Source organism: Lepisosteus oculatus, chromosome 6 (assembly GCF_040954835.1).
Source record: "Lepisosteus oculatus isolate fLepOcu1 chromosome 6, fLepOcu1.hap2, whole genome shotgun sequence".
Classification (NCBI taxonomy): domain Eukaryota; kingdom Metazoa; phylum Chordata; class Actinopteri; order Semionotiformes; family Lepisosteidae; genus Lepisosteus; species Lepisosteus oculatus.
The window spans coordinates 10,399,916-10,423,136 of NC_090701.1; the positions used below are offsets into that span (position 1 = coordinate 10,399,916).

The 23,221-nt window shown below is 40.3% G+C and overlaps 2 protein-coding genes across 2 annotated transcripts in view; one reads left to right on the forward strand and one right to left on the reverse strand.

The window, feature by feature from the left end:
* The window catches only part of myo10 (myosin X), a 133,960-nt gene extending 124,031 nt beyond the window's left edge, over positions 1-9,929 (forward strand). Inside the window, exons 34-41 of the mRNA XM_069190954.1 lie at positions 825-948; positions 1,645-1,942; positions 2,355-2,562; positions 3,646-3,782; positions 4,661-4,781; positions 5,771-6,226; positions 7,913-8,104; positions 8,707-9,929. Coding sequence (XP_069047055.1) covers positions 825-948; positions 1,645-1,942; positions 2,355-2,562; positions 3,646-3,782; positions 4,661-4,781; positions 5,771-6,226; positions 7,913-8,104; positions 8,707-8,817 — 1,647 coding nt within the window. The 3' untranslated portion in view covers positions 8,818-9,929. The remainder of the gene's footprint in view (positions 1-824; positions 949-1,644; positions 1,943-2,354; positions 2,563-3,645; positions 3,783-4,660; positions 4,782-5,770; positions 6,227-7,912; positions 8,105-8,706) is intronic.
* A 1,301-nt stretch (positions 9,930-11,230) lies between these two features.
* On the reverse strand, positions 11,231-22,869 carry marchf11 (membrane-associated ring finger (C3HC4) 11). The gene is made up of 4 exons (XM_006634524.3): positions 22,129-22,869; positions 16,450-16,605; positions 14,159-14,351; positions 11,231-13,580 (listed from the first exon to the last, which is right to left on the reverse strand). The coding sequence occupies exons 1-4, from the start codon at positions 22,477-22,479 to the stop codon at positions 13,255-13,257; spliced, it is 1,026 nt and encodes a 341-aa protein (XP_006634587.1). The 5' UTR covers positions 22,480-22,869; the 3' UTR covers positions 11,231-13,254.
* Between the last annotated feature and the right edge of the window lie 352 nt (positions 22,870-23,221).

Here is a 23,221-nt window from a genome sequence, read left to right on the forward strand (position 1 = left end):
AATCAGCACTGATGAGTGCATTTCAAACCACACAGTGGAAAGTAAAATGTACGCAGTGACTTGTAAAACCTCTAATTTACATCACGAAATAGACACAATTTCCAGGTATGCGCTGCGCCATATTCTCAACTCAGCTTCTGGTGAGGTGAAACAGACCTGTTACATTGTAAACAAGCATGCTTTTTAAATCATCTTTTTAAATCTAATAGAAATATTGCTCTCAACCTCAAGGCTTACTTGTTAAGTGTGCATGCGGATCACGTTGGAAACTGTTGTGAAATATCTGCTGCACAATCTGTACTTATTCGCTCATACATCACATTAGTCATTACAGTGACTAGTGAGCAGGAAGGGCCACATCACGTCACAATTTGTGGGAACTCTCTCTCTCGTCTGTGGCGAGACCAGGGGTTTGCTACAGCATGGCATCTTCTGTTTCTTTCACAAAAGTTTTGCGATTTTGCGCTTAATTCAAAATTTGTGAAATGTCTCTACACTATCAGTTAATTTATTTCGTCACCAAGATTTTAAATAGGTCTGAGAAAGTGCGGGTTTCTGTATATAATTTCCCTAAAAAACCTAAATGAATGGTAAAGATTTGAAAAAGAGAGGATTCAAACGTATTTTCATAATTAAGGTGTTTGCATTGTAAATAGTCTTCTCCTACATTCGGAACCATGAAACACTCAAACCTGCCTTCCAGTACAGGGTTGCAGAATTTGCGTCTGTAGGAAAAAAGAACATTTGGAATCTGTCCTGTGAATTTTTAAGCCCTGGCTCCATGCGCACTCTGTTGACGGTCACCCTATGTTTCCTTCTTTCAGGAGAACTGCTTGAATGCGGATGTAGTTGAGCAGATATACAAGAGGAACCCCATCCTCCGCTACACCCACCATCCTCTCCACTCACCACTCCTGCCACTCCCGTATGGGGACATCAGCTTAAACTGTGAGTCCCTTCTCAAACAACAGTGGAAAACAAGTTACAGTGGTGTTATCGGTGCTTTCTCTGTCTGGTGTTTTTGAATTCCTCATGAAAAACTAATTTTGAAGATAAAGTCTATATACACAAATGCCTCACAACATTACAATCAAATTCATAGAGAAGGCAAACTCATATTGTAAGGAGCCATTAGAGCCTTTGCTTCTTATTTTATTGATTACTGTATTTGCAATAATATCATAAAAATCTAGCTTTGTAACTCTGTTGTCTGTTGGAACAAGGAGTGGAACTACTTTTCCCGGCACCCCACCTACTGTATACTTTTGTCTGTGACTCTCCCGATGTACAGAAAGTATTAACACCCAATTCTGAACTGAGCTTATTTATATGGACTACTCTTTACTACGGTTCAATAGGGTACATCAATCTTCAAAGGTACTGTACTGTGTTGCAGTACTGTATGTAATCAACAGATGATCATAGTTTGAGCGATCAACATTTAACAAAGTGAATTCGTGAACAGCTGTGGTTCAGATTACGGGTGGCAGTATCTTGTGCATCTGTATGTACTTATGTATTACTTAATACATGTCTAGAAACATGGAGGATAGGGATGAAGTGCAGCTGCCTGGGTGGTGGACAAAAGTGTTAATCTGCAGAGGCACCCACATCTGACCTCTTCCCAAATGATCCCCTCCGCAGTGCTGCAAGACAAGGGCTACACCACGCTCCAGGACGAGGCTGTCAAAGTCTTCAACTCCCTGCAGCACCTGGAGTCGGCCGGAGACCCCATCCCCATCACTCAGGGCATCCTGCAGACCGGCCACGACCTGCGGCCCCTCCGGGACGAGCTGTACTGCCAGCTGATCAAGCAGACCACCCGGCCGGCCCAGCCTGGGGGCGTGGGCAACCTGCGCGCCTGGCACATCCTGGCCTGCATGAGCTGCACCTTTACCCCCTCGCGGGGCATCCTCAAGTACCTCAAGTTCCACCTTAAGAGGTAGGGGGGCGTCCCGGGAGAATCTGGTGAAGATGAATGGGGATGTTTAAAAAAAAAAAAGACGCTTGTTGCAAACTAAGCCTTCGTGCAACTGAAGATGCTTTGCTTCAGATATTGACATGTCAGCACATTATGTTCTGGAAATTCGCTGTCTTTTAAAGAGTTGGTAGGGGTGTTTTTCAGAGCCCCAGATGGGTCGACAATATTCTGTTGAGAAAAATCATTTAGACTTCGAGTGTTTTGCCAGTTTAATTTTTCCATAAAATGTATAGAACAGAAGAAGATGATAAAAAGAAGGTGCCAATGGATTGTACACAAATTCATCCAAGAATCCCATGAAAGAGTTTGCATCAACCACATACAGTAGATTAGGAATTTGTTCAACAACAGAATATCTATTGTTACTTGACAGGACTCGGGAGCTCTTCCCGGGGACAGACATGGAAAAGTATGCAGCCTTCACTTACGAGTCTCTGAAAAAGACCAAGACGCGGGAGTTTGTGCCATCCCAGGAGGAAATAAAAGCTATCATCAGCAGGCAGGAAATGACGACCACTGTGTACTGCCATGGAGGAGGCTCCTGCAAGATCACCATCAACTCCCACACTACTGCTGGAGAGGTGAGGCAAGGAGAGAGTCATTGCCAGGAGAATCAATTGCCTGAGCACGGGCTGTCGGAGATCAATACAGAAGTCATTTATCAGTTTGTAGCTCTGCAGGCCTCTCCTAGCAGTTTGGCTCTGTTTGTGTGTACAACCTCAGACCAAAGAGGACACTTTATGTCACTTTTGTTGGAGATTTGTACTTTTTGTGGCATTTACTAGCGTGTCTCCACCTTCATGAGTCTTTTTTTTTTCATTTTAATATATCTCTTAAAAAAGGAATACTCTGATTCAGGGGGAAAAAAACTTAATACAAAATGGGTAATGTATTCTTAGTAACTTGAAGAAAAATTGTACAGCTTCTCTACCTGGCATTCAAAATTCTCCTGGTGAAATGCACTTCAGAGGTATTTAGTGATTAATGGAAATATCAGCTTTCTGGATAACCTGGAAACAGAGACTGGTGGAAAAGGAGGCATCTCTGACATGTGGATATAGGGTGCTTTCTGAGACCTGCTTTGATCATTTTCTTCTCAATCCATATCATACCTGAGAAAATAAAAGGATTTTTTTTGTATGTTCATTAGCGGGAAATATTAGGAGCATAGCAGGTAATCCTCAAATTAACAGTAATGTTGATTTTATGTACAGTAGATGCCTGTTCTGTCTATTTTTTGAGATGTTGAATTCTATACAAAGAAATAAACAGAGACAGAAACGCTTGAATGGATGAAGAATTGTGGTTTCAGATAAAATGTAAGGGCAAGAGATTTTTAGAGTTTTTTTTTCTTTTTTGCTTTAGAAAAAAAAATTGCTGGTAACTGGTTTGGATGGGATAAAGGACAGCTGGGGGATTAGTGTCAGTATTAGAAGACGGATTAGTTTGAAATAAAAAAAAAGGTGCATTGCTTTTCTAAGAGAAAAATATTCCTGCAGATTGAAATTCTGTCTGAGCAGCTTTCTCTATGCGATCATTCTGGTACAGTCAATGTGTGACTTCTGCCTTTAGATTTAATCACCTCTGTGAAAGTGCAGCTATAATGAGAGTGTTGTGTTTGAAAAAGTTTGCTTTCTGCTTCATAACACGATTCTCCCTGGCAGGTGGTGGAGAAGCTTATCCGCGGTTTGGCGATGGAAGACAGCAGGAACATGTTTGCTCTGTTTGAGCACAATGCCACTATCGACAAGGCCATTGAGAGCAGGACTGTTGTTGCCGATGTCCTGTCCAAATTTGAAAAGTAAATATACTTAAGATTGTGCGCGAGAAGTTGTCAGCTCGGTATATGGTTTATGGTGAAAAAGTAAATCCTAGCCTTCTACCTTGGAAAGTAATTTTATCTCGTCAAAAATAATCTCAAGAACTTTTTAAAGCATTATTTCTTATGTGTACTGATATTTATTAAGTGAGATACTGTACATGTGGTCGATCTGAAATAATCCTATTGATTCAGACGTATTTTTATCCAGAAATATTTTTTTTAGTCAGTAATGAGCCCCATTTGGTAGACTGCAGTATTTAAGGCTATTGCATTTCTTAAGGTTAATGATTTTTATTTTCAGGTTTCGTCTACAGTATATAGCCTAATTCCAATTCCCCTTTTAATAGATGCATACAACATCGTTTTTTCCCTTCTCAATGGTTTCCTTTACAGTTGGAATGCTTGATTGTATATAAGATACACTGCATGTTTATACAAAAGATATACGTGCCACAGAGCACCCAAAACATACTATATACTGTATGTGAAAAACTCTAACTTCAAAAGATATTAACTGAGACAATCCTTATTTTATTATGTCTCAGTATCACAATACAAAGTGCTATTCCATGTTCATACTCTCAGCCATCTGCTTTCCTAACACAGAGGAGATTTTACTAGTGTGATGTCACATTTCATTTTCTTTAGTTGTATTTTCATTTACCCGCTGACTGCTCCTTTAGCTTTGTGAGCTGTGTTGAAAAAAAAATAACTTTTTCAGATTATTTATTGCCTTGATATATTTTGATTGAAAGGAAGTTGCACTGCATATTACCTCTGCCTTATAACGTACAGAATGACATTGCAAAAATATATTCAGTTATTTATATGTGGATTCTGTGTTTCTATATTTTTAGGCTTTCAGGAAACCAGGAAGAAAGTAACAAGGGTTGGAAATTTTATTTCAAACTCTACTGCTTCTTGGATACGGATAATGTGCCTAAAGACAGTGTGGAATTTGCATTCATGTTTGAACAGGTAAGAAAAGAACTTAGTTAAAAGAGACATTTCACAAAGCCAAATTACTGCCTTTTTTTTTTTACTATTTCTTCCACTCTTGGAAAACCAAACATCTAGAAAATAAAAAAAATGAATGCAAAATAATGAAATGTTGGTTTTACAGTCAGTTCATGTGAAGTGAATAAAAACGTTTTGTATAAACTCTTTTGTTACATCCCATCCAGCCATTTTCTTAACTGGTTCATCCAATTCTGGGTCACTGTGGAACCGGAGCCTATCCTAGCAAGCAACGGGTACACCCTGGACAGGACGCCAGTCCATCGCAGGGCACACACAAACACACACACTCACACTCCCAGAAGCCAATTAACCCGCCAGTATGTCTTCGGACTGTGGGAGGAGACCCACACAAATACAGTGTGAACATTCAAACTCCATGCAGACAGCACCCCATCCCACCATTCCACCCACTCTTTAGTTACAATAAACAATGAACTGACTCTATCTTTACCATAACAAAACTGTGCCTTTTTTTGCAAGAATGAACAATAAAAATAAAACATAAAAGATGATGTTACCTAGAGGTACAGATGTACAGTATAAAATTTCTAATGTTCAATGCAGCCAGACCTACAGTCATTCAGTGGATCTCGATGTATCTTGAGCACTTGGAGTCTGAGATGGTGTTTTAGATATGGGTCCTGCATGTGATCTGATAGCACCTAAAGGTTTTTTTCTCCATGATTCCGGTACAGTTAAGTCTGTAATGGAGAAGAGTGGTTAGGATGATGAGTAAATTTGTCTGATGGGTCTTCAGATAGTGAAAACCCCTATGGGAAATGCCTTATCCCATACTGCCCGGGTCACCAGATCGAATCTCAGGTAGCTGTTTCTGAATGTATGTGACAATCATATTTTCCCTACCCATGTGTCTTTTTTTCCGAGCCATGTAATGCATACGTGCGTCTCCCTGAAAGAACTGTTTTTCCCTGCCCGTCGTCTCGCAGGCCCACGAAGCGGTCATTCGAGGCCACTACCCGGCCCCCGAGGAGACCCTCCAGTTCCTGGCGGCCCTGCGCCTGCAGTACCTGCTGGGGGACTTCAACGCGCAGGCCTCCGTCCCCGAGATGGAGCAGGTCTACCCCATGAGCCGGCTGCGGGCGCGCATCCACCAGTCCACCAAGACTTTCGCCCCGGCGGCCGAGCGGGCAGAGAAGAAGCGGGCCAGCTTCCTGGAGGGCACCCTGCGCAGGAGTTTCCGGAGCGGCTCGGTGAGCAGGCAGAGGCTGGAGGAGGAGCAGATGCTGGAGATGTGGGTGAAGGAGGAGATCGTCGCGGCCCGCACCAACGTCCTCGAGAAGTGGAAGAAGCTCCAGTCCATGACCCAGGAGCAAGCCATGGTGAAGTACATGGCCCTGGTGAAGGAGTGGCCCGGTTATGGATCCACTCTGTTTGAGGTGGAGGTAAGCGTAAACCCCCCACCCCCAACCCCCGTCGACAATTATCAATTCAGGTTTCGCCCGCCCACCTGTGGGGGTTATGTTCCTGCCAGCCCCCACAGTCTTCAAGAAGACGGTAGGTCAGTACTTGAGAATAAGGGAAACATAGGGTTAGCTTCCTGCGATCCGTGGTCCACTCATCAATGGCTGACGGGACTCTCACTTCTGCCTTAGAAATTGCAATGATAAAAACGTGAATATCAAAGGAATGAAAGTGATGTAACGTGAAAGTATTGAAATGTAATTGACAGACGTCAAAATAGCAGAAGAGCTGAACACACTTAAGAGGTGCATTGAAATAAAGTGCATGGGCCACTGCATGCGAGCTTTTCCCCACTGTTGGTTCCCCACCGCATTCGATACAGAAAATGTGCGCGAGCAACTCTCCGCAGTTAGTGAAGGAAACCCGTTTATCCATCTGGAGATCAGGGACACCGTGCTGTAGGAGATGCTGTCCCACGGATGAGCTGTCAAAGCAAGATTCAGAGGACCTGGTCAGTAAAGATGCCATGGCACTTTTCAGCAGACCAGAGGTGTAAACCCCAGTGTGCTGGCTGATTTCCACTCTGGCTTTGCACAATCTGGCAGCTAACGCAGCTCGTGAAATAATCCCTCACTCCTCTGCCTGACATGCTCTGCGGTGCGTCTGCTGGTGTTGAGTGGCCACACTTCAGTGGAGAGTGGAGTAGGTCTCTTCCTAATTGGGGTCCACTCTGCGATCTTGTGGAATGAAAGGCATCATGGTACTGCAAGCAGTAATGCAAATTGAAAAAAAATTATTAAGAAACTGCTGTTCAGTATGAAACATATCAAGAAATATCTCCCTACTGTGTGGCTAATGATGTTACTGAACTATTGCATAATTAGTGTCACCACAGGTAAAACTAATTCCGAGCCACTGACAGTTGTAATACATGAATATCACAGCTACTTAAATTTCGAGAATTTTAAATAGGTCACGCTGCTGAGAAATCAGTGCCACCAACAGAACAATGTGTCACGTCTTTGCAACTGCCCATTGAATTTAAACAAGCCATATATATTTCCCAGGAAAGCTAAATAAATCAGTTACTTAATTATTATTGCATCAGTTTGTCATTTGATTTTTGGTACTTTTTGCCAACAGTGAAATGATAAAATTAAGTTGTATTTCGTTTTAGATTAATTATGTCGTAGTAATGAATTTTTAGTGATACAATATTGCTGATCAGGCAGTTATTCTAGTATTACCAACATCCTGTTACATTTTATTGCTTATTTAAAACTTAAATGAAACTTATTTAAATTGACCTAGGTATAGGGTATGAGTGTATATGCGTGTAATGCAGGGTATTACACTCAAATTTTAGATTGTCTCTGTAAAGAGAGCTGATATATCATGACAGCTGATGTCACCAAGAAAACAAGACAACAAAGGTGCTTTTTTTCAGAAATCACCTCAGTCATCCTTTTTTATTTTCTACTGGTCTCCAAACTGATTACTTCTTCCCCCGTCAAACTATATGTAAAATAATGTAAGGAGTGCTTGTTTTCTATAAATGTTGCAGTTTTCAGAGTTGATCAGGCAGTTAATTTCAGTTTATTGTATATGTAAGCATTAGTTTCCTTCTTTAAGTGATTATTACCAATGGAACTGTTACTTCTCTCCAGTCCAGGGAAGGTGGATTTCCATCGGAGTTGTGGCTGGGAGTCAGTGCAGAAGCCATCTCTTTGTACAAGCGTGGGGAACCCAGGCCTCTGGAAGTCTTCCAGTATGAACACATCTTATCTTTTGGAGCTCCACTTCCAAACATGTATAAAATCGCAGTGGAGGACAGAGAGCTTCTTTTCGAAACTAGCCAGGTACGTGAGTCACTCGCCTCTGTACTGTAGCTCAGACTTTTTTGCTTGTTCTGTAAGAGTGTTTTTGCGATCTTCCAAGTTGTACATGTAATTGTTCAAAATGCAATTTCATGTTGCGAGTCGAGTCCTGCAAGGGTACCAGTGAATCCTGAGATGCAATGCAAACCAGATTTTACCGCTGTGCATCGTTGAAATGAATACCTTCCTCTTGAGTGCCACTTGTATGAAAACTGGGGGAATCGTGTTGGATTGTCAAAGGGGCTTTAAATAAGCAAGATTCCCATCACAGACATTGCTTCTCACATTTATAATGCAAGCTTCCCTTTCTCAATTACACCCCATAACTCTAAAAGGATAAAGCAGTACACCCGGAGTCCTGGTGAGAGTAGTCTATCCACATCTTCAAGCCAGTTAATCATTTTAAGAATGATCATACTGTTTTTCTCTCCTGTTATATTAAGACAATTGAATATACCTTCATGGTCGGCAAAGGTGCATCAGCCTCCAGCAGGTTCCATTACTGCGTAGTAAAAGTAAGAAGCTATTCAGAGCAGGGGGAAGCCCGCTTTGACCACTGACAGTGTCCTGTGGTGTGCTTGCAGGTGGTCGATGTTGCCAAGCTGATGAAGGCCTACATCAGCATGATTGTGAAGAAGCGCTACAGCACGACCCGATCAGTCAGCAGCCAGGGCAGCCAGTGCAGCAGCAGATGAAGATGCCCTTTGACCTGCCTGACCTTGCTTTCTAGGGGAGAACTGGTGCAGTGGCTGCCCCTCTTCTGCTATCCTTCCTCAGGCCTCATGCAAAACTGTGCAAACTGTGCATCAAAAACACAGCCTATTTCTGGACACGTACTGGCAATACCTTTTTTAATCAGAGTTAATTTAATACAGAACTAAGGTATTTAGACCTATGTTATTAAAAAAACTAGGGTAACTGTGAAGTCTTTTGATTTCTCACCTACAGTATGTGAGCTGCTGGCTTTATGGCACTATTCCACTTCAAATTACTGAAGAAATGGAAAGAAAGGCTAATGTTTTGCGTGTGACACGGTTGTTTGTATAACAGGAAAGTCTAGTTTGACAGTATCTCAGCCAGCAGAATGTCCACAGATTGACAGTCAGATGGAGAGGAGAAACCATTTTCCAAGGTGCCTGACACACTGCATTGTCTGTCTTAAAGTTATGTCTGTGGAAGTCTAAGAAATGTTAAAAAATGTATTATGTTCCAAAGCTTTACTAATTTCTGAAGAATTGTGAGAATCCAACATTGCCAGCAATGTAGCCGTTACAAAAGTGCCTTATTTGTCTATCTAAACATTGTATGCTTAATTCTCTCAGTGGAGGAGAGAAGCTCTTTTCTTGAGCACTTACAAATTTAAGTGAAAGACTTCTGATTTGCAAGCCAAGTGCTCCATGTGGTAGTGATTGAAAAGGTGCTGTATTCCTCACCCTGTTGGTAACATTTCAGTAGAGGGCTGCTGGCAGCCTTTTCCCCAAAGAAGCTAAGGATATCTATTGTTTATCCTGTGCCTTTTTTTGTAAAATATGTACACTTACTTTGTAAGCTATATTTGTTTTAAAGTTTTATATAATCAATGGTTGTATATTTCTAGACAGAAAATTTAGCTGAACTGTGATTCGAGGCAATTATTCAGAAACTACGTAGCTCCTCTCTTTAACTGAAAAGAAAGTTTCATCTGCTTTAGAAGAGTAACATCAGCAATATACTGTAAATGACAGCAATGACTATTACATGTATTATCTGTGTTATATTGTTAAAGAACATGTCCTTAACAAGCCATTAAATGCATATTTATCTTCAATTAATGTTTTTTTAATTGTACAAACTGTAAAGTAAAAAAAATGTACAGTTAATGTTTAAAACACAATATGAGAAATTTCAGCAGCAGTTCCCCTCAGACTTCTGTTATTTTCACTAGATAGCTTACTTTACAAGAAAATTACTAAGATTGGAATGATGTCCTCTGCTCTACTTTGTGTACATTGTTTTCCAAAAAAAGATCCAATCAACTTGAAGGTGTACAGTAAGTGCATGTGGAGCTCTATAATATAGTGAACAGTTTTAAGCACTAAAATAATTTAATTGATTACAAAATGCACCAGTTTATAGCCTTATAACGTACAACTCAAATCGTTGCTTTAGTCAGAACTGCACACATTTTTTTTAGTTAAACTGGAAGGGCAGCAGGGGAACTCTGTACTCAGGCAAGATGTTCCTACCTTAAAAGCATTTACAGTTATAAAAAAGATCAATATAGTTCTGACTTTTGATAGTGATCGAACAGTTCAGTATTGTTGCATACGTCAGTGCTTTACCTGAGCCTTAAGTACAAACCCCAGCAGTGTAAAACCTAGAAGATAAACATAAGATATAAAGGGCTGCATTCATACAGTTTTTAAGTCCTAATTTGTATCTGCCTAGTAAGAAAACACAACAGTAAAGGTTGTCTCTTTTAAGGTGTTAATTCAAGAGTTCTGCAGGCAGATAAATATTTCTTTCTGCTTTTGTAACATGTGGAGTTAACATTTGGAGTGCAGTAAGCTCAGCATGGTGGAAAGACTGTGATAAATATGGCCCAGAATCAATTTGGAAAGGGAACGCACTTGTTTTGTAACTTGACTACTAATTAGAAACAAGATCTCCAGTTAATGTAGGTGGCAGCATTTACAGAAAAAGTCCTTAAAAACATTTTCAAGAAATGCACGTCTGTTACAGTATGTAGTCTACTTCAGGAATTTCAAAATTGTTCATGTGCTGCAGTACCTCACATTATGAGGCTCCTGTTTGGGTGAACATGCTTCTCTCACACAGTTCATACTGAACTATGCAGCCAGATTACATCACTGACTCCAGTCCTAAGACTTTTCTCTTTTGAAGGTGGTTGATACAAAGAGATGGCAGATTTGCATAAATGAATTATACAGTGATTCAGAATGTGAGAAAATAGACAAGAACACAGCATCTTAGATCTGCTTATTTGTAATTACAGTAAGTAATGACTTTAAGCTTTTGTTGAAAATGTATTTGTGAGGCCTTTAAGTGTTTATATCACCGGTACAACACAGAAATGAGTATTTTTGTTAAAAACATAATTTGCATAGATTCATCTTTATGCATTTAATTTTAGGAATAGGTTCAACAGTTCCTGGGTTACAGACAAAATTTCCATCAAAAGTGGTGACATTTTTCTTCTTTTATAGGTTTGCCTTACAAAGCAACAGCATACCACTCATGGATGTGTATTGTATTTAGATGAAAAATGACAAAGTTAAATTACATATTGTAAGTACATTTCTCAAAAGTGTTTCTGCTTGTCTTTATTTTATTTTTTTAAATCCTATAATTTGCTCCATACCCTTTTAGTACTTCTATCATGGGGGATAATTCCTTTTTAAAAAATTGCAGTTGCAAGTAATTTGTATAAGGTAATAGTTTTTTTAATTAATAACAAGGTAAGAAAAGTTGTTTTTAAGGGGAAATGTATTACTTTACATAGCAACTATATACACACTACATAAATTAACTGTAACTGCTGACTTTTTAAAATGATTCTCCCCCAATATTGTCATAGTTTCCCTTGCTCTTAATTTGCAACTGTAATGTATTATTTAAAAAAATACATTATACAATTATTTTCCCAACACTGCTTCTATTTGCTAATTTGGGATATTTCTTTACCCCCCCCTATATAATCGAAATATTGGTAACACTTCAGAGAAAGACACAAATGTAAGACACGTAAGTGCTAGTTATAGATGAATTATACTGTATACCACTACTCAAATGATAATCAGGCTAGGCACTTCCTCAGGAACTGATACATTTTTAGAATACAGTGAACAAACCCACTGCACAGTCAATGTCAAGAACAGTCTTTCACATTAAAACATTTATTTCCAGTGTCATCAAGGGCAGCGATTAGTATTTCTTTTTAACTTGAAGCAAAATTGTGTAAGTGAAGTGACGGGAAAAAAATATATACTTGCTGAATTGATTGTTGATTTACTTCAACATTGATGTTATCATTGATTGTTGAAAAAATGTTTTTGCTGTTACTGTTTAGAGAAAACAATCCCATTGGCACTTTTGAAACATTTTTTACATTTTACCAAATGGGAAATACTGTTCCTTATCTCTTTAACAGTGTACACTGACCTTTAACCAGGTTTATTTGCACTAGATCCATACAAAAAAAAATGTTAAAGTAAATTGGTCATTTTAGTAGCTTATCTGTTATCTGTTACTTATGGGCTGGAGCTTTTGTGACACAGCAAAATAAATTTAGGTTCTATTTTGAACAATGTTTTTTTCAACCACAAGAAGGGATTTACAAGTACTGTAAGGGTTAATGCTTGAGAGTAAAGCTTTGAATAAGACATTAGGTGTGGATTAACAAAGAATTGGCAGTGTTGAAGCAATTACTTTATTAGGGAACCATACTCTGACATTCTCCTACTTTCGTCTCTTGAATCTTTGACACAATTTCAAACACAGCTATCATTGCAACATGTCTTTGTTGTACTTGGTTTGGGAAAGGCTGATGAAATTTCGAAATTAACTCTTCTGTTGAGGAACATGTTGTAATAAAAGAACTGAGACCACGAGACTAGATTACTGGTTCTGTGTACCTACAGTAGATACACAATATTGTATATTGTGTGGACCTTGCTCCAAAGCACGTCAGAGGAACAAGAAGTTGCCCCAATGTAAATGACTGAAATATACTATCGTTAAACTATGTAAAGCACCAAAAGGGATTATTTAGGACCAATCTGTCACAGTTTAAATCCTCATTGCACTTTTGTTGAACCAAAGGACCTCTGGTCATATACTTAAAAAAAAGTATAAGACCCCACTTGGGAGGCTACACAATTTAAACGTACTGTGAATTATATTACATATGTTTGTTTATCTATCAAATTTATTTTACATTCAGTAGCAATATAAAAAAAGAGTATAATTTTCTATAAAACATATTAGCTTTCACACCCCACCACAACCTCCAAGTGCTACATAACCTTCAGCTCGGCAGCGCTTTGACCCGCTGGCAGGATAACGCCATTACACGTCACGTTAGGCCCCGATGGAGGCAGTCACAGTTGAAGGGAATCAAAGGAGGATGACCTCTAGACCGAGGTCACTCTTATCACCACCTCCCCGGAGCTGTTGTCTTCGCCGACGTCCTCCTCGGTCGTCAGCCTGGCACACAGCCACAGTAACGCGTAGCCACAGTGAGAGCGGTGGGCCCCGATTCGGGTGGGGTGCAGGGAGTCCCTCGCTCGGAACGTGGTGAGGGGCAGCCAGAGGGTCCGGCTGGCCGACGACTCCCCGGTACTGCTGCTCTCCTCGACATCGGCAGTCTTATCGTAATTCTGCACGTCCCAGTGCAGATTAACGGCTCGCCAGCGCTTGAAGACTTTATGCACTGCCGCCCCTTCATGAATAATCAAACCTGAAAGAGATCAGTGTGTTTGCTCTTATTTGTTCTTCGCAAAGATTTAAACTTTTAACTCGTTCACCCTTATTGGTTTCAGTGTTTTAGCTTGTCTTTTTTTCCCCCCCTGGTTAATAATTGTTCGAGGGATTTCCTTGCTTTAGCTACCTGCAAATGTAACTTAAAAGTTGAGTTCAATGCAAAAGGAAAAGTCAAAGACTGATGTTGTTGTAACGACGTCTAGTCTGCATTGCATAAATTATGCAGGTGAAATCACTGTCTTCTAGGTGTTTCTTTGTTTCTTACTCAAACTCTGGCTATACACAAAGCATAAATGAGGAATGAAGCAATCTAAAATATTGTGTTTGAGTTTACTCAATAAGCATTACAAGCACCTGCAAAACACGGGCTTATGCATTTGCAGAATCTAGATCTCCAGCTATCTATACTCATGTTCATATCAATTTTCTTATATTTGGTTCACTGGGAATTTAAAGGCTAGTTGAAGTCTAACCTGCCTGCAGACTCAGAATTAAACCTTTTTTTAAGCCATATATGTGATGGTGTTATTGTTCAGCTCTTGTTTCTCCTCTTACCAATGCACACCAAATCCATAAAGCCGTACATCCCATAACAGATCTGGAAAAGGATGTCTCTGCGCTGCCAGATGGCATTGGGGCTGAAGGCTGACCACAGAAGCCAGGAGACACTGGCCACCAGGAAAAGAGAGCCCAGGAACACAGCAATGATCTGTACTTTTTCCACCAGTGTGATGGTGATGGGCTGCCACTGTAAAAGGCACAAATGGACAAAGATCAATTTGTGCAGCATTTATTTTTACTTCTGACCTCTTCTTGGTAATTCCAAAAACATGAAAGATCAGAATTCAGAAGACTGGTCACCTGTAAGTACTTTATAAACTGGTCTGGAAATATTATCTTAGGGAAAGAAAGCAAACTGGTGTGTAGCATATAAGTTTTATAAGGCTCATGATTTTTTAGTCTGATTGAGATTCCTGGTGTTGAAGTAATTATAATATACGAAAGGTTCAAATGTAACCTGCCACATACTGTATGTGGAAAAGAGGGACAAATACTCAGTAAACCCCTCTAAGTGCCGTGATGTTATTCATAACGTGTGTGCGCTGTGGGCAATTGTTTTCCTGTCTAGCTCTATTGTGCGCTGAATCCCAGCAGACAACCTCCAGAGGAGTGGGCAGAAGAACAATGAGTCAGATGGATTTGAATTATATTTCCAGCGATCCATGTTAGTTGATTGTGTGCCAAATCAATTATTTGCAGGCAGAAAAAGTGGAGCAAGTGTGGAACTGGAGCAAAAAGCTACATAAGTCACCCTGTCAGTGTGCCTGTCCATTCAGAATGAGGCTAGAATCGACACTTCAAGTGGTCAGGTAGTAAGATATGCAGTCTTTATAATAAACAAAATAACCACCTGGAATTCACCATCCAGTAAAGTAGTTACTGTATGATGATTAACAAAGACAATCATGCACCAAATTTAAAGAGTATTTTTCCACAGCATAATTTCTAGCATTTATATACTTATATAGCATTTATATTTATACTTTTCATCCCAAAGTATTTTTCGCATACAAGAGAGTCGCTCCATCCACCATTGAAGTATAGTCCCAAGCCGGGTGACATGCGGCATCCAGCAACTCCACTGCACAGCAGTTCAAGTAGAGAACTGAGGGAACTGCTGCACTAATTGAATTGAGGAGCCTCAAGAAGCCCAATGGATCAAACCCAGACTGATGCTGTCCCTTTGCAGTGTGCATGCCTTTTCCTTTGAACACGCCCTTCAGTGACTTAGTCTCCCTAGCCCTGATTAATGAAGGATCTCACCCCCAGCACTACACTCACTTGCAGTGTGCATATCACCCCTGTGGACTGTGCCAGTAACCAATCAGACCCATTCTTTCCAATCACATTTGTATGGTCTGTATGTTCAATACAATACCTCATCTCCTCCACTTTTCAGCAAAATGGGCAAGTAAAAAGCATAATTGTTTTGCCTATGAATAAAATGAACTGATGTAATGGAAACACAACATGGTACAGGGCCATTCTCTTCATAAGCTGGACCAACGTTTTAAAACATTAAAATATTCATGGTGTCCATATATTTCCAGTTGATGGACAATCCAGGGAAATACAGACAGAGGCAAAGTTGTGGCCATCCAACCCCAAGAATTGTATACAGTATGCTAGCACAGTAAGACTGCCAGTACTCTAAAGGGACAATCCACAAAATAATGCTAATAATGAGCAGATTCATTTTCTCCACCTCAAAGTTTTACAGCTGTCAGATTCTTCACATCGTGAATATTATTTAAATAATTTCTTTCCCATCAGCCTATTTTTTACTTTTTGAAAGAGACTCATTTTTAATTTTTTAATGTCAGTGCTCTTAATTAACGAAGATTTAAGTTGCACGCTTAATTACGAATACATATTTTATCCTCTTTAAGCTGCGTATTGAGAAGAAGCTGAAGATAAGGATTCTCTGTCTCTCAAAGGAAGATTACATTGAGAAATACACCAGTGCCTTTTGGCTGGACAGCTTTTAATGAACTGATAAATGCCACCTACTGCATAAGGTTCATACACCTTTATGCAGTTAATCAAAATGAGACCCATTTGTTAATAAGAACATTGGTCACTGGGGGCCTGTTTACAAAAATATCTTCTTAATGCCTTTTTTTTAATTTTATGAAAGCCTGCTCATGAATCACCTAGTCATATGCCATCACTTTAAGAGCAATTTATATCTCCCTTAAGCTCATAGAGAAATGTAATGCTCATGACCTGCAGCTGGAATACAGTACGTGTAGAAAATGAGACAGTGTCTCTCCTGAGTACAGTACCTGACAGGGCTTCTTCCATTTCATTGCTATCACATGGTATCTGTAGCAGCAGAGTTCGCAGGTCCAGGACCCCCTCTCGCTGATCCATTTCAGAAGACACTGCTGGTGAGTGTACCTCACTGACCCGTCACAGCGGCAGGGATTCTGCAGGTCCCCCTGCAGGCAGAGGAGAATCATCTGTCAGCACAATAGACAAGTGCTCTATTGAGGATGGCATAATCCACTGCATTTGCAGGAAGGCCATAAACAGAACTAAAAAAAAAAACACAATTTCTAGTTTATGGCCACGGCAGGTGTTCGCCAACCAAAGAGATTACTGTTCAGATAAAATCTCAGATGTTAAATTCCCAGTATAAACATTAATTCCTGCAGAAGTCTTCAAAAAAGCAACTTTTGCACATACAGTACAGGGTCATATACAGTATATTTCTCAGGGCACTGAAATGCGTGAATTCGCAGTCTTTTCTACGCCAAAATAATCGAAAGATCTTTTTACTCTGTAATCCCTTTTCGTTTATGCAGCATCTGTTATAGTGTACATCACCTCCTTTATTCTACAGGACGTAACTGAGTTTAACATCCTGCATAGTGGTTGCCCAACATATTAAAATTGTACTTTCAGGCAAACTGGAACAACAACTGAACTCTCCCTATAAACACATTTTAGAATTAAAAAATTGTAAGAAAGAGTTTAAATTTTGGCTTTTAAGTAGTATCCATTTTTAATTTTAAACTTAATTCTGGCTATTAAGTAGTATTGAATCGGAAATGTCTAATTCTTCATATCTCGTCTGTTTTGTACCCTCAGCCGCCTTAGGTGGGACTATAGAATATTCTTGTTTAATAAACTTACCTAAACTACAAAGTCTAAATTCTAGATTGAAGAACACTTTCTACTCCTCATTATCTCTGCCGGTGATCTTTCATGCATATTGTTCAAAGCGGCTTCTGTGTTGAAAATTCATAATTGAGCTGTAGTAAACCTCCTTTTTTCAGCACGTCATGCTTTTAATAGATCACCGTTTTCAAGACGTCTTTCTGCTAAGCAGTGTTCTGGAGTCCCGATTAATCTTAAATATTAATTTTAATTCTGCTTTGCAAACAAGGTAATAAGACAGCATATCCTATCACTAACAATAAAACTAGAGAGTTTCAATCTAAAGGAAATACAGTATATTGAAACACATTGACAACTCGGTGGAACTGCATTTAAAACTGAGAATAGTAGGTACTATTTCACTCAAGGGGTTGTGGGAATATGGAACGTGGTACCCAGCCATGTTGTTGAAGATGAAATCCCAGTTTTATGAAAAGAACTGGTGGATGAGATTTCCTCGAACTAATAAAATACTGGGTCCAGGTCATGTGATTTCACAAAAAAAGCCAATCACCCATTGGTTGGTATTTGAATTAAAGTTACTAAAATTAGTTGATTAAGAACCTAGATAAATAAGCCTGCCTAAAACCATTTTTAATTAATAAAATAGCAGGAGAAGATACACATCCATCTTGAGCAATAAATAAGCTCGTTTCTATAAGCATGCTTGTAGCAAGTCTGTCCGTCAGAGATATTGCCCAGGGAATAAGATGTTCTGCTCCAACAAAGAGCAGTCTAATAGAGAAACAGGGAAATAGGCTCAGTAAGGGACAGGCCGTGTGCTAAAGGCAAAAAGAACATGGCTAATCATGCCACCTCAGCACCATTACGTCAATTTGATCTATCTGCATAATTGTTTCCGGACGTCAATGTCTACAGCGCCAGAAATTCATGGAAGAAGTAATCTGCACATCAGCAAAAAGACTTGGCTTGCTCAACATGAAAATATCTCCATGTTCAATGGCAGCATGCTGATAGCTGTGAGATGAAATTGATGTCCTTCAAGAACAAGACAGCATCTGAGTTGGTGGCAGAGAGAGTGGTGGAGTCTTTTACTTGCCAACAAATGCTGTTTTGCCCTTCACAGACTGAGGAAAGAAATGATGCATTTAGACGCATGGTGAGTTTCATTCTGCCTGTGGCACTGTTCAAGCCAACCAGTAGGCATCTGAAAGCATGAAGATGTGAGGAAGAATTTTCTTTAACACAAAGGCTTTTGTGCAGAATGAGGGAAACCCTACTCAGCATTACAATAAGCACATTTGCACTGGCATTTCTGACCTGGCTTTTGCATTTACATGTCACCTTAACTGCATAACTTCCTGAGTTACTCTTCTGAGTTTCACAAGCACAGTTTCCACAGGAGTTTTAATCTCACTCGATTATATACAGTCCTACATTATCCGCTGCAGCAGTCAACAGAAAAGAGGAATGGTTCTACAATATAGTAAATTAAAACCTAGGTTTTCACACACCTGTTCCTCTGATGCTATAATCTGTAATACCTGCAGTCCCAGCAAAACAATAGATATGTTCCATAAAGCACATCAGTCATTAATCTGCATGCATTCACATAGCCAGGATGAGGTGTATCAGGTGTGTCCTGATCAGAACAACCCGATCAGTTGCTCTGTTTCAGTAGCATGTACCATTTTTACGAAAAGAGAGAAAATGCTACCAATATATATATAAACCTGATCAGAAATGGCAGTGTGGTGGCAAAGTCCTGGAGTCTCTTTGCAGGTGTCAGATTTGCAGCAGGCCAAAACAAGACACATGGGATTAAGGGCACAGTGGCAGGGTAACAACGCAGGGGGCTCGCCATCTTTTTTTCTGTTGAACTAAGCCGTGCAGAACATCTGTGAGACTAAGTAGGCATCGTCCTCAAAAATGAGATTACACAATTAGCCCATATCCTTCCCTATATTGATTTTTATGTACTCCCCTGTGGTATTTTCCCCCTTCTGTTTAATGTTTATGTTTTTTTTACTTAAAAATGTAATGATATTTCGTTCAGAAAAAAACAGGAGGCAACTTTGACTTGTCCAGCGTTTACCAGCTGGCTGCAGCTTCACAGGAGGACTGCATGCCCGCTCTACAGAGGACTGTCCAGAGCCACTGTTACACAGGTCTGTGCTCAGGGACTCCATGCCAGAAAGTAACTTGGTAAGGGTTTCATTTTCACAGTGTATCACATTTCACTCTTTATAGATGATGTGACTGTGATCTGTATTTTTATTCACTTATTCTGTGGCTTTGTTTGAAAGCCATTTTAGAATATTTGAGTAAATCTATTAGATCTGAGTGCAGCATTTCTTTTGTGCATACACTATATTACATGAGCATGCTTGTTCTTTTTTCTTACAGTAAAAATATCGGAATCGTGCAATGTTACTTTATCCAGCTGTCAATCACACCACAGCTGTGCGATTAACATACAATCGTTGTCTTTTCCTATTTCTTCTAGATCTTTCTAGTTGCAGTCCAAGTACGTTCCAGATCTGATACACTTTGCTGCTATAAGGGCCAACTTCATTTGAACAATAAGCTCGGCAATGCCGCCTCCTTGGGCTCGAAGTCAATGCTCTGAGACAGCCTGGCAGCTCTCCTGGATGTGCAATCCATCACAAGGAAGAAGTGCTTATCACTTTCCTCTAAGGCAACAGTAAATGCCTCCTCTGAGCTCAAACAGAATGTCCAGAAGAAATCAAACAATCATTACCATCAGGAGGCGAGGAAGGGGAGAAGAACTGAAAGACTGATCTGCTAATGAGCAACTCTCTCTCACTGACTATAATTTTCCCCAACAGGAATAACACACTCTGCTTATTTGGCATCTGTCACATTCAGTCAGGTTCATGCAGATTCTTCTTCTAAGCAAAAAGACAAAGCCTGATGTAGCCAGCTGCTCATACAGTACTTCATCATTGAAATCCTATGATCAGGATTACTGTTAGGCCTGACACTTAGTGGCAGTCACATGGAAAGCAATGAGCATCCTTAGAAATTCCTGAATTCATGGCAGGTACATACTGTATGGTATATGAATGCATTGATTAATAATGTAATGTATCAACAGAATATATGCAATAGTTTTTAAGCTACATTTTCAAATGAGCTTTGTACTGTATAAATCTTCCCCATGGGTGCATGACCCAACATGGACTGCTGTATTTCTAAATTTCAGAGGATATAAAAGCACATTGTTTAAATTCCCTTCTGATACAGTTAGAGTAGTTGGAATAAATTATTTTCATTTTTATTTCCTACTATCTCAGTTGCATTAAACTTATATCCAGTGTCAGGTTCAAACAAGTTTTATTGTTTTGCTTCCTAATAACACAAGTCCTTTTTTCTCTGACTGATTTTTTCTTTTTTCATTATCCTATATCTGTTGACATCTTTGAAAATGCAGGATTCAACTTTTTTTTATAACAATTTAACAATTTGTTATAAACAATGTTGAACGGCATTAACTTTGAACAGAATGCTGGGTCTAATTTGTTGGCCCTTTTCCCCAAATTAATTTGCTTTATGAATTACAGATAATGTGTATTCTGCAAATATTTTGGACGCAATGTAGACAAGACATGACTGATGATTATTTCATTTACTATTTCATAGCAAATATAATTCATCTACTCCCACTGTGCTACCATCCACTTTGCGATTGCATCATATCTCATATCTATTTCCCATTAACCTACACCTTGAGGAAAGAGAAAAAGATAACACAGTGCTAACCTTTGTCCTTCTGCAGTGTATTCATTGTTCTTAAAACCTCAGTGTAAAACGAAACTTTTCCAAAACTCATTTTGACAATTTTGCCTTAATGTTAAAGCAATAACTCTTGTATTGTGCAATTCTAATAAGCTACTGCAGAAACCACTGACCTGATAAAAAAGAATTTTCAGGTTTAATCTTTGCATGAACTGGTTTGACAAACAACAGACATACACTGTTATGTTTTCAAGCTGTAGCATTTTTCTAAAAAAGGAATAACGGTTACAATTTGTTTGACATGGAGTCTAAGAGCCCCCTGCACGGTTCAAGAAACCATATCCCTGAACTATATCAATTTTCCAATCCCTCTATCATTTGTTGCTTTGAAAGTTTTGACATCTTCGAGGGTGTTCGCGCATTCTTTATTAAACGGTAGCATTCGGGCTGAATTAACTTTGCTAGCGCATTTTGGTGTTTTAGTCCTATGGATGTATACTAAATGTATATGTATACACTTTGGATCACTTGAAAAGGATGTTAAATCATTAGCACCAGCGCTGTAGGCTCCGGTTATTGTGGATTTTTCCTTCCAACACTAAATAGGGCTAGCCTTTCACGACATATTCACTAGGAGTGACTGCTAAAGTCCAGTTGAATGTCTAAGCGCGCACCAGACCTACAATGAATGGGAAATTTAAATTACTAATGTTTAAAATTGTTTTTAAAAATCCCTCTCAATGATGTTAGGAACTGCAGCGCCTCGCTCCCCAATACACCTACAGCCACTTGATGACAACGACAAAACAAGTAAAATCCGTACAGCATGGTTGCACTTAAAGCCAATCTGAACGTGAATTTTCTACAAATACATTAATAAATGTTGGGTTTAACGAGGCAGTATTTTTTATGTTTAGGAAAAGAAGACTTTGCGGCGCTGCAGCGCTGAACAGTCGCTGTCTAAGGTGCTGAAACCCGGCCGTGTGGCACAGCGCAACATCCAAGACCCCTGGCCGGACGGCGTTAATGGCTTTACGCGCAACCACCCACGTATTTAAAAAGCATGTGAATCGGCACCGTACCTGCTCGGCTCCTTGGAAGCAAATCCTGCAGCTCGGCGTGGGGCTGCAGTTCTCGCTGCTGCAGTCCGAGTGAAGCGCTTCCGCTTTCCCGGGGCTAACTGCGCGATCGTTTTCCCCATCGTGCACGGAGTGACCTTCCTCTGTGCATCCACTCTGTCCTTCTCCCGGGTTTATATCCACGGATTCCTCACCTGCGCTTTCTCCGTCCCCCACGGTGTCGCCGGTGCGATGATGTCCCTCCAAATCGCTTGTCTCGTGGTCCTCTTTGCTGGTCTGAATTTGTGCAGCGCCTCCCAGCGGTCCTTCTTGAGCACCCCTGCAGACCGGACCCGCCTCTCCCTCTAAGCTCATAGTAAATAAATAAAATAAAAATAAAACGGCTTTCTTCCCCCCCCCAAAAAAAAAACAAAACCAAAACGCTTCACCGGGCAAATGTCAGCATAGCGCCACGGATCTGAAGGCAACGGTGCAACCCCAACCGAGCTCGACGTGCAGGTGCAACAAATGACCTTACAGCAGTTCGGCAAAGTTGGAGGAAAACCGACTCTTCCATGTGCAGTCGGGCTGGTGGTTTGACGGTTGCTCTCCTGGCAGGTTCATATCCAAACAGACTGCAGTAAGCTGGCTGGAAAACCGACACCGTTCGGATCGCCGGTCCTTGCACCCGGGTCGCGTTTCCAAGGAAACTGGGAATTTAATAAACGCAAGATAAACTTTCGCGGCGCAGGCACGCCGGTCGGACACACGCCGAGACGCGAGGAACCCGTCCTGGAAGGCTGTTGGTGTGGATGTTCAACGATAAGGGACTGGTAACAGCTTGGGCCGGTCTGATCTCACACCGGGCTTGCCGTAGGTAAATTCTGCAGGAGCTATCCATGCGTGCAGCGGGGGAAATTGATACGGTGCGGTTAACGAGACCTCTTTTTTTTTTTTCCTAGGGGAAGGTCTGTTGCTGACCCAGTGACACTTAAGGAAGAGGTGGTCTGTATGCCTGTCAGGCTGTGCGTGTCGTGTAGGGAGAGAGAGGGAGGCGGGTGTACGAGTTGGTATGGGTGAAGTAAGGGGGGAAAAAAGAAATTAACCCCTTTGTCTT